The sequence below is a fragment of the Drosophila gunungcola genome (genome assembly GCF_025200985.1).
Source record: "Drosophila gunungcola strain Sukarami chromosome 2R unlocalized genomic scaffold, Dgunungcola_SK_2 000027F, whole genome shotgun sequence".
In the NCBI taxonomy this organism is placed as follows: domain Eukaryota; kingdom Metazoa; phylum Arthropoda; class Insecta; order Diptera; family Drosophilidae; genus Drosophila; species Drosophila gunungcola.
Genome location: NW_026453175.1, coordinates 833,611 through 845,831, shown reverse-complemented (window position 1 = coordinate 845,831; position 12,221 = coordinate 833,611). Strand labels below are relative to the sequence as shown.

Below are 12,221 nucleotides of genomic sequence, written 5' to 3'. Positions count from 1 at the left end.
TGATTTGCATAATGTTGGATAAATAGTTGTACAAGTATTCAGGGAAATTATTAAACTTGTCAAGTATCGTAGCGATTGGGCAAAAAAGTGCTTACTATAGGCATCGATTTTTAAAGCTATAGTTTCTAGTTTTAGCCACATAGTTTTATTTAAATTAATTAGAAACATGTTTAAAGACTTAAATAAAATTCTCAAGTATTAATACAAGCAGTATACCATTTTATCAGCTTTAGAAATAAAGTTATACAATTTTCGATCCCATTAAAGCTCTTTAATTTAGCATTAATGAAAAGTGCAACCTACGGGAAAATTCCCCCAAAAACCCCGTATAAATATGGCCCCTTTTCCTGTCAGTTCAAACCCTGATTGTTAGTTAACCTGCGAGGCATTTACACTTTGCTGGCAAACATTTCATGAATTCATTTGTGCGACAGCCTGGAAAATGTGTTGCCAAAATGAAAAGTTGCCCAGCCAGACGATGCCAGTTGGGTAATAGAATAAAACGTGATTAGCAGGCAGATTTTCTGCTTTAAATGGATCATCCATCACAGCATCCAGTTTAGTTGCGAAGAGTCCAAGAGAGATGAAGCTTCAGTTACTTTTGATCGGTTTGTCTTGCGGCTTGTGTTTGTCTCGTCTAACCGACAAGAGAATTCGGCCAACTCAAGGAAATATTTTTGAGTGGCTGGGCTCGATATTTCTACCACCAGTGACTACAACAACGACTTCAGCTCCAGTGATAGGAACAACTTCAACTACAACCAGAAGGACAACAACAACCACAACCACAGCCACAACTACAACTACAACTACGACAGCGACTTCCAGACCTCCGGTGACAAATTTTCCCATAGATAGGGATTGCGTTTCATGTCGCTGTGGACTGATCAACACCCTACATAAAATCGTAGGGGGTGAGGAGACCCGGATTCATCAATATCCCTGGATGGCAGTGATTCTGATCTACGATCACTTCTATTGCTCGGGATCCCTAATCGATGATCTGTATGTCCTAACAGCAGCCCACTGTGTGGAGGGAGTTCCACCTGATCTTATTTCCCTGCGGTTTCTCGAGCACAATCGTAGTTATACGAACAAAGATATAGTAATTGAGAGACATGTCTCCAGGGTAAAGGTCCATGAACTATATAACCCCCGAAGTTTTGACAACGACATAGCAATCCTTCGACTCAATCAACCCGTTGACATGGAGAATCACCGATTGAGACCCATTTGCCTGCCCGTAGAAGCCTACAGTTTTGATCATGAGTTGGCAATAGTCGCTGGTTGGGGAACTCAGAAGGAAGGAGGCTTTGCCACCGACACTTTAAGGGTGAGAAAGAAACTGAGCTATAAACTGTGAGTGTTAGCTAATAAAAATTATTTAAAATTCAGGAAGTTGAGGTTTTAGTAATACCCCAATCGGATTGCCGGAACTCCACTTCATACAAGCCGGCACAAATTACGGACAACATGATGTGTGCTGGATACATTTCGGTGGGTGACAAGGACGCCTGCACCGGCGATAGTGGAGGTCCACTGCAAACGACCTTCGACGAGACGCCGGGGCAATATCAGCTGGCTGGGATTGTTTCCTGGGGCGCCGGATGTGGCAGACCGCAATCCCCGGGAGTTTATACCAGGGTCAATCAATATCTCCGCTGGATAGGATCAAACACTCCAGGAGCATGTCATTGTGTGCCCTATCCCGAGGAGGATTACTGACATTGGTATTTTTTAAAATGTTTAATTTAAAACCGCGTTTTATTATAGCACAATATTTTATAACAGAACCAATTAAATTTAATAAGAAATATGACTATAACTTTTATGATTTTTCATAACAATTAATAAAATAAAATATAGTAATGATTAACACACCTTCTTGAAAAGCATATGTCCCACAGGCAAGTAAAATTATACATCTAAGCTTGCTTGAATATTTAAATAGACTCAAAAAGTTGAGTGTTAAAACATTATAGATATTTTGCAAAGTGCACAAGTGTACACATAATTGCAAGCCATCCAGCACATCGATCAAAAGTTTGAGCTAACTTTTTGGGTATATTTTAGCAAATGTTGCATAAACTACTTGGAATTCGCTTTGCATACCCCCTGGGGAACATCTCTATATCCTTAACCACATCCGTAACTGTAGCTGTTGGCAAATAAAAAAACCAATTCGGAACTGGGTTACAACACTTGAAGGTAAGCTACATACTTCCGTCCTTATAGCTCCTTGGAGAAAAGTTTGCCAAGCAGATGGAACAAGGCCATATCTCATACATATAAATCCCAATTTGCTGGCGAAATATTTTGTGCAATTGTGATTGTTATGCATTTTGCATTTGTGCAATCATGAAATAACTCTATACCTGCTCGCAAAAATGGAAAGAAAGCCCAAGGACGCGGCAAACTCACAGGAGCAAGTTTCACTGCCATTTGTGGCTAGTTTTACAGTCCGTGTATAGCTTATTTACAAAGTTGGATTTCGAAAAGGCATACAGATAAGCGTAAAGTTCTTAACAAATGTACAACAAATTATTTACCCGGGGGAACTGGTAAATTGAGTTTCGATTTGTTGGTAATCGAGAGTTAAGGTTAGTCAGCTTTTCTTCGTTTAGATGGAAAGTTTTTATTATGAATAAAATTATATTTTTATTGCCTTTCTTATATTAGTGAAATGAAATGAAATTTAAGTTTTATTACTGGCATATCTTTTGATCGATGATATGGCCAATCAGTGATGATTATATATGGATGGTATTTTCTAAGTTTCGCCGTATAAAACCTATTAAATTGCTATCTATAGACGATTCCTCTTCCTTTTTATAACCATATATAGCCCACACTCAACACCTCATTTCCTTTGGCATTTTCCCATCAGAAGACAAATTGCCAAACCCTAAGGAGAGATCTTTTCGTGTTGCCCCCCATAAAGCATAAAGATACATATGTAAATAGTTTTACCATCGCTTTGCGTCATTAAAAATCTTTACGACTCCATATTAAAGTCAGACAAAAAACGGGAAAAATACAGGAGAGAAGGGAGAAATACGAACAGTAAAGGAACATTAATGCCTTGCCAATAAATTTGTCTCACCACCAGAAACTCGTAAAGATTTCCTACTCAAACCCATAAAGCAGTCTCAAAAAAGTTTGTGCGTCTCAGAAGTTAAAGTACTGCCGACCTGCATGGATTTCCAGCTAAACGACAAATAACTTGGCATTTAATAACTCCGCATTTGGAGGGCCTTTGGCTCCCCCAAAACTTCCCCGCCCCTTCCCACCACCATCGACTTCATTATAATGCAGCAAAAGTCCCGACTTCAGCCTGTTCCATAATTTAATACTTGCGCGCTTTGTCGCAAAGCGAATTTATGTGTTGAAACTAAAGCTGAGATTGCGGCCTTTGGCCAGAGAGGTGTGTTTCTGCGTGTGAGTATGGGTTATATTAAATGGGTGCGTGAGAGAAAATAAGTAAGGTTGCGATTTAGCTTGGAAAAAGAATCGCAACAAATTCGGAGTTCTTTTTATTTTATGATTAGTTATCGTTACATGGTAAAATGGTTATCAAAAGCTACTATTTTTTTCCAAAAAACATCCGAAATGTATTATTTATATTGTATGTATTTTTATACTCTTGCAGAAAGTTTTATAAAATCAGTCAGAAGTTTGCAACGCAGTGAAGGAGACATATATTCTTGATCAGCATCTCTAGGCAAAATAGTCTCTCATTTTAAAAGCTATATGCATGAAACTTTTCCAAAAGTTGTCTCCCTATTGCAGGTAGTACAAAAGTCGGAACGAACCGGATTGGACGTCTATAGCAAATAGCGCCCACAGGGTCCATTGGACAAATAAATGAAAAAAAATTATAACTTGTGTTTTTTAATTTTTATTTAAGTCTTTTAGATAAAATAATGGTTAATTATTTTGGAAATACGTTTTAAACATAATCAAAATCAGACGACTTTATCATATATCCCCAATTAAAAAAAAAATCAAAATATAAAAACAAAATTTTAAATGTAACTTTTTTATATTTAAATTTTATTAAAAATGTTTTTTGACAAAGTTTTAAATTTATATTTTACAATTAATCTTTTAATTTCATTCAAATCGGAAAACGATATCATATATCTGCCATAAGAACGATCGAATAATTGAGCTGAAAATCATTATAGCTTATATTTTCTCAAACATATGCGCAAATAAATCAATATTTAAATGTTTTCAAGAATATTTCATTTTTATAATAGCTGCATGGGTATATGAACTTCGGCTTGCCAAAGCTTGCTTCCTTTCTTGTTAAAATATATTCTGAAGATTTTTGTTGGCCACAAAAGTAAAAGAATAGAAATTGAAGTAACGCTTTTGAACTAAAATCAGAGACACACAAAATTGCATTTTGAGACTTGTTTTCGGTCGGTGCTTAATGTTGCCTTTATTAAGCAAAAAATGGTATTAAGATCTATAAGATAGAGCAGTGAGATCTTTTTTATCAAATTCCTAAGAATTTATTTTTTATATATAGTAGGCTCTATATGTTAAATGTAGCAATGCAATTTGTATATAAAAGAAATTATATTTCAATTAAATAATATAGATCAAATTGGAAATGAGGATTTCTCCAAGGTTCAAGGTTGTCAAGTCTACAAGATTAAATGATATTAATAGTTTAGTAATGTTTTTAGCTCTTATCAAAAAACTTTATGGTCGTCTCCCCAAAACACACTCTATACACCCCCTAATATCCAATAAAACTCCTGCTCAGATCATCGTTTAAACATCAAATTTAATAATCAGGCTGTCATGTTCATAATTGTGGCTCCTGGGGGCAGACAGGCGGGCAGCCTGGTCATCGAGCTTATTCTCCATTTGGCTGTGCTCCGCGATGGGCAATCATGGCAAAAGCCACCGGATTGGAGAACAAGAAACATTTCTCAGAAGGCAAAACATGACACATCTCATTATGACGACTCCCAAAAGATCTCAACCGCAGAATCCCTCGGCTTCTCTCATTTCGTGTGCTGCTGTCAGAGCATTTTGTTTATGATTTTGTAGCTGTCATAAAGTTATTAAAAGTATGTGACATTTTTATGACATTATGACGTCCCGACTCAAGGTTCCTCCTTTTGCCAACCGAAAAATCTGCTTTTGGGTATTTTTGGCGGGGGAGAGCGGGGTAAATAAGAGGATACCGGCTTTTGTTTTCATCGCTTGAAAGTTCTGGGAGTGAGCCTGAACAGCTTTGCCCTGCCGTCCGCCTGTCTTGAAATATGATATCAAATAAAAAGCAAATTAAAGACGATAAAAATCGTGTCTGGGCTCACGCTGAGTTATATGAAAGATGCTTTTTTTGCGCCTCTTGCAAATGCTGTTCAAGTCCCCAACCCAAATCCCTTCGAAATCAAGTATCGTTTAAGTTTCGTTTTTGGTTCTGGTTTCGTTTTCGTTTTCGGTTGCCTGTTGTTCATCTTGTTATTTGGTGGCTCATAAAACTTGTAAACATCCGACTGATTGTGCCCCTGTCTGGCTTTTTCTGTTTTTTTTTTTGTTGTTTTTTTTTGTGTTTTGTGAGTCCGTGTGGGTGCTGGCATTCAGTTCGAATTGGTAAGATATTTCCAGATGATATTACACTTTTGATTGGCCTCGGTAATGGGGCACTGAGGGCGTGAGAGATCAAAGGGCGATAAGCGATTTAATTGCCCATATGTCCAAACTTATTGCCTTCGAAAGAGACCAACTCAAGTTACTATAATGGAAGGTTTAGATATGCAGAATGGGAAATGTTCAAAAGAATGGGATTCGAGTTGAATAAACAAAAGATATGGCTGAGGTGAGTGGTCAAAAGATGCGACCTGTGGCACCGTAAAAGGGGTCTTAAGGTGTGGTCACACAAAAAAAAAAAACACAAATATTTTCCTGCATGTTTTAGTTTATGTTACTATTAAGCTACTTTGTAAGTAAGATATAGCTATTAAATTGCACCCTGTTGAATATCTACGTAAGTAAGCAAACATACATATATTAATTTTAATTTTCTGTTGTCATGTTTAATTTTAACAAAGGTCTAAGATTTAATTTTGGTATAAAATATTAAACTGATTTAAAAATTATTTTTTTAATATTTATTTATTTTGTAAAAACAAAAACTCAATATATTGTTAAGCCAACCTGTTTTTCCACAAAAACAAACTCATTTTTAAGAGGAATTAATTAATTTTTAATTGATTTGAAGAATGAAATTTTCCTCAGTCTTGTACTTTGTAAATAAGATATAGCTGTTAAATTTCACCTTGTTGAATATCTACGTAAGTAAGCAAACATACATATATTAATTTTTATTTTCTGTTGTCATATTTAATTTTAACAAATGTGTAAGATTTAATTTTGGTATAAAATATAACACTGATTTTAAAATTATTTTTTTAATGTTTATTTCTAGCTGGTGTAAAAACAAAAACTCAATATATTGTTAAGCCAACCTGTTTTTCCACAAACAAACTCGTTTTCAAGAGATATAAATTAATATTTAATTTATTTGAAGAATGAAATTTTCCTCTCAGTCTTGTAATCTTCAATTAGATGTAGTTTAAAATAGATTTAAATAAATATTTTTCATCCTATTTGCCTTGGGGACTTATCACAAAGTTAAGATTATTCAAAGGGGGTTTCGTTTGGGGGTGCGAAGATTATATCGTTGTCTTTTTGGCAGCTCTGGAGCGTTCTTATAGTGGGTATTTTTGTCGATATAATCGTCATCGTCCTCATCCAACTCGTCCTCTTCGTCGTCCTCATCCTCGTCCTCATCCTCGTCATCGTCATCGCATTGCTGATCGTTTGCCTTTCCATCGATCGGTTCCGCGTTTTCATGCATCTCGGAGTCCACTTCGATTTCCACAATATAGGAGATGGAATCTTCCTCTGTCTTCAATTTGATAATCTTCGGAATATTGGATTTCGTTTCTTTAAGTACCGGAGAATCTTCGCTGTCACTAGAGCTGGACTCCAGGAATTTGGCCACACGTTTTTGGGGCTTGGCATTGGCTTGGGGCTTGGGTTTTGCCTTCAACTTACTGCTGCTGCTGCTGCTGCTGCTGCTGCTGGTCTGTGGACCCTCGTCCTCCTCCTGATTGAGATTCGAGCCGCCACACAATTCCTGCATGGCCTGCTCCAAGTCCGAATCCTCCACGGCCTTGCCACCAGATGATTTCAACTTTCCCGCTGCCGAGGTGGATGGTAAAAAATCCATTTCGGGGCCCGAAGAAATTGGTGCAAGGCCATCGTCTTCATCGTCCGAGTAATCCATTCCAATGGGCAGATTCTGTTGGAAGCCAGTGGACTTGTTGGTGGCATCCATAACTATGTCCTTGTAGCCGGTGATCTTACTGCCATAGCGCGGCAGATACTCGGCAAAGAAGTCGTTGACCTTGGATAGTTCCACCTTGCCATAGTAACCAGCATAGTCGGGCGCCTGTCCGATGCCTATGTTGATCACCGATTCGTGGGGCCTCACGAATTTGGCCGACGAGGTGCCTTTGCTGGTAGTCAGGTCGAATAAGGCATTATTGAAGGCACTGCGACCCCGTTTCACATTCAACTGCGCCAGGATCTGTTTGTTGAAGAGATCGTTGCTATTGCGCTCCCTCAGGACCCCCAAATCGGCCTGATGACCCAGCAGGGTTTGGAACTGACATCGAGCCACCTGTAGAGGAGAGCGGGAGGTGAACGAAGTGGAGCAGAGGTCTCCACGTCGGCTCATCCTGGCGATGTGGGCAGCATTCGGCAGGTGAAGCGATGGCAGCCGAGGCTCCTTTTTCTCCGCATCCTGATCCTCAATTCCCTGGCCCTCCTCGACCAGCGTTTGCAGCTTCTGCAGCGACTGACCCCTGGCGAAGATTGGGTTCTGATAGATCAGCAGGATGCTGGACACCTGACGATCGGCCGGTGTAGCCCCCTCCCGTCGCTCGAATCCGTGGGCCAAGAGCAGACCCGTGAATTGCAATGGGCTCCGACAGTGGAAAATGGAGCAACCGCTGGACAAATGCTCCTGCAGGCCCTCATAGTCCAGCTCCAGTTGGCGGCCATTGGTCGACCAGTTGAGAAAGCCCACCGAGTCACTGGAAGTGGCCAGGAAAAGTTTGAGGACAAAGCGATAGCCCATTAGCGGGTGGTCCGACGGCGACTCTGGGATACGAATGCCCAGCTGGCGGTAAATCCTACGATGATCTTCTACGGCCTCTTGATTGATGTTGGAATTATAAGCAGAATTGGTTTTAGATGTCCGTGCCGTAGGTTTTGCCTCGCGCACCGCACTTGCTGAATCGCTGAACTCGTGCTGAGTTTCCAGGGTGTCCTCAAACTCCAGATAATCTAGGTTTTCCGGCGACGACCTTGACTCCAGCTGTTCGTTCCCATTTCCCCGACTTGTTGCAGCTATTTCTTCCACCTCGTCAGCTGATTCCCCCACAACACATTCCTTCACTTTCTGTTGGCCGCGCAGCTTAGTTCTGATCCCCGACATTATCTTTCCGTATAAACAAATTTCTACGAATTTTTTGTAGAACGTAAGTAGTAATATTTTTTCACAAACGAGCAAGCCGGAAAAATATTTAGACAATCGATAGATTTGGGTTTACATAGGGTTGTCGTAGTCGTTAAAAACAAAAGGATACAGTGTTGTTAAAGTGTGTTTAGGGTTACTCACCACTTTTAACGATGATTTAAAAGGAGTGTCCCAAAGTTACTAAATTAGCCAAAATTTAAAAAAAAAGGCAACACATTTTTTTAAGCAGTCACTTAAAAATATTATGTTGTTATGAAAATTTACCATTATATAGTATGTATGTACTTCTGTTTATTTTTTTTTAAATTATTTATTTATTTGTTTTGCATCCTAGCATTATTTCAGGCTTATAATATCATATGTTTATTGCGGCTTAAAAAAATAATACACTTTCTACTAATCTCTAATAAATATTGTTTGTTTTCATTTATCGAACAATGAAGTTATGAAAATATATAAAATTAATTCTTCCTTAGTCTACCATATTATAAAATACATACATTTTAAATTAAAATTCAACTCTAGTTAAAGAGTGGAGAAAAGCCGAAACCAAACAAAGCCCATTTCATTCTATTTGAATGCGTTGCATGCATTGTTTGCAATAAATCTATTGTTATTTATACCCCCAAAAGCACTGTTTTTCGCTCACCCTTTTGTTCCTAAGGGCGGCAAAGTTCAAAAAGCAAAGTAAGGGAAGCCTTTCAATTGGGGATTCATGGGCTATATCAATAATAATGCAGACCGAAGCCGAGACAACAAAAAAGCCGCCAACATTGACACTCAACTGGTCTATAACAAATCAATGGCAAAAAAGGAGAAGGCGATAGCGGGCAGAAAGAGACAGCTACAGAAGCGTAGCTTTAAATTGTCATTTATATGCATATTTAATAAACATCCTTTAATCATGAGGCATGCGTTGCGCACGCCCCAAATTATTCTGACTGATGAACGTTATTTGGATGAATGGATGGCTGAATGTGACCTGTTGTTTGATTCTTCTTTAATTATATTTGACGGTGGCGTAAAAAAATCTTACTACCAGCAGTTTTAAACAATAATTTTAAAGTGTCACCGTAGGTAAAGTACAAAAAAAATTAAGGTGATACAACCATTTCAAACATCAGAAAATTCAAATACTCTACATTAAGTTTTACAAAATATTTGTAACTATTTTATTTTGAAAGATTAAATTATTAAAAAAATTAATGGTGAACCTTATCTATTATCTAAATTTATTCATTGTGAATAACTTGCACTTTTGTTTCCTATATTTCTGCTTAAGTTATTATACTTATTCTACTGAATATATTAATTCATTTTATTACTCATTTACTTTTGCGAATATTTCCGCCAATTTTATTGTTCTTTTATTACCGTCGTTGATATTTTGCGAGCCCAAATTTGATGACAAAATTGTAATTTCCTTCGGAAAATAATAGGGCAGCCCATGAAAAGCTGCATAACAAGAACGACAGCTGTATATGACGAATAAATTTACAAGTCCAGTTGGAAAAAAATAGTATCCCAGCACGCACGTGATTTTGACAATGTAACTCCCCCTACTTTTTTCATTGCTTCCTATTTTTTGTTGCTGTTACTTTTGGCGGAACGAAAAAAGTTTTCTTTGTTGTACTTTTTTATGATTTGAGTTGGTCGTGTGACGGAAGCCATACTTTATATGAGTTCATGAAAAAACTACATGAGTTTCGGTTTCAGTTTAACATTTTGGTGAAAGGCTGGGGTCTTAACTCCTTATCTGGTCAACCGATAAGTTCCGATCGAATTAATTTTCCCGCCCAGTGAGATCTCTCATCTCTTTTGTCTAAAAATATTTTATTAAAACTGGGAACGATCATGAAAAGTAAATGTTAGAATGCCGCCGCCAAAATACTGCTTTGTTTTTGTTTAATGCGTGTCAAGTGGTCATAGATTATGCATTTTTATGGTTAACGGGGCGCTACTCTAGCGGTTTTTCCTTTTAGGCTTTGTTTTCCAAGCAATAAAATAAGAGGACCCGACCTTCAACCCCGTATTTTCCAGCTGTTTTCCGCCCTTTTTCGTTGTCAATTGCATTTTTATGATCCCGATTCCAATTTCGATTATGTTCCGTTTTCTGAAGTGAGTCACTGCAGCAAGTGATACACTCTATAAGCTTCTCTTTTTTGAATGACTCATATGCGGAGACAATCGAGTTCCAATTCATCAATCATCTCACATGCCAAAAGGCAAACCTTGGGCCCCATTGAACTTATTTGTCTGCTCTGCTTTTTCTTCGTTTTTAGCTTCGGCTAATTAATATAAATGAATAATTTCCATAATTTTTGAAACTGCATATTAAGGGCCAAAGAGCTGGGGACTTGACAATTAGCGGCTAAAACATAACTTTGTACTGGGAAGCATGCAGATAAATCATTTTTCAAAACACAATGCATATTAATGATCTTGGGGTAAGTTTGATCTTTTTCTTGAGAAACACCATAATTAAATATTTCGAAAGAGTTTACAATAAAGTTCATTAATCAAAGGATTTCTGGGAATCGCCAAAGGAAGGGAAATTTAAGAAATATATTGGTTTATAAATAAGATCTTAAAATATCAGGAAATACTTACACTTCACAATTGTTGTTGAATTTCATATGGCGTAAAAAACAGAAAAAGGGGTTTCAAAGGCATAGTAAAAAAAGCTATCCAGTCATAAATAACATTTAAGAAAATTATCTTTCTTCCAATGTCGCATTTAATAAAATTTCTCAAGACAAAATCAGTTCAACGAAAAATGTATGTCTCCCAAAATTATCTACAATCTCTCACCCATGTTAAAAGTGACTAATTGAATGCCTATTATTCTCCCTTTTTGGCTGACCCTCAATCGCTTGTGCTCTAAAAAATGCATTCCCGTTAAGACTAGAGGCAACTCCCGGTTTTGGTAATTTGATATTTTCGTTGTCCACAAATTTTTCACTAAATATGTTTAAACTCATTTCCCTTTTTCGTATCGCTTTCACCCCTCGTATCTGTAGTTATTCCGTTCCCTTCGGTTCTTTGTCGCTTTGTCTTTTGGTTGCAGTGTTTTGTCTAATGAAGCGTTTAAACTCCCGTCCGTGGATGATAATTAACACAACTCCATTTCCGAACTGTGCTGCAAAAAGGGATCTCATTAACCCTTGACATTTGTCACACGAACTCAGGGGAATTTTATTTGGCTTTTTTTTCTATTTTTTTGAGTAGAAGGAGCTGTCGAGTGGATCCCAAGTTGGAGTTGAAGTTTCGGGCTCCTTTTGTCTGCTGTACAAGTCAATCTACGTGACATCCTTTTCATCCTTACTTTTTTACTCCTTTTTTCCTCTACCAAATTGTTGAAACAGATGTCAAATTGTTGTGCATTTCGTACTTTTTTGTTGCCTTTTCCTATTGTATTTGTTTTTCTTGCCATCACGGTGGTGGCCCCTTTTGTTTTCGTTTGTTTTGGTTCATTGACTTAGCGCGGTTTCGAGTTTCTGTGAAACACTCCACTCCACTCCACTCCACCCCCATTCCCCAGAAACTCCTCCAGGGTTCCTCAATCGATTTGCAGTCCTCGAATAGGGCAACTTGATATGTCCCTCACTTTAGTTGGAAAGGAATCGGGAGTGCTGAAAGTGAAGGGAGC

General features: G+C 37.9%; 2 protein-coding genes across 2 annotated transcripts; one reads left to right on the top strand and one right to left on the bottom strand.

Moving 5' to 3' along the window:
• The first annotated feature begins 582 nt into the window (after positions 1 to 582).
• On the top strand, positions 583 to 1,807 carry LOC128256636 (mite allergen Der p 3). Its single transcript, XM_052987128.1, has 2 exons — positions 583 to 1,333; positions 1,396 to 1,807. The coding sequence occupies exons 1-2, from the start codon at positions 584 to 586 to the stop codon at positions 1,723 to 1,725; spliced, it is 1,080 nt and encodes a 359-aa protein (XP_052843088.1). The 5' UTR covers position 583; the 3' UTR covers positions 1,726 to 1,807.
• Positions 1,808 to 6,572: 4,765 nt separating this feature from the next.
• On the bottom strand, positions 6,573 to 8,599 carry LOC128256628 (uncharacterized). Its single transcript, XM_052987120.1, has one exon. It carries the CDS (start codon positions 8,528 to 8,530, stop codon positions 6,668 to 6,670), a length of 1,863 nt encoding a protein of 620 aa, XP_052843080.1. The 5' UTR covers positions 8,531 to 8,599; the 3' UTR covers positions 6,573 to 6,667.
• Between the last annotated feature and the right edge of the window lie 3,622 nt (positions 8,600 to 12,221).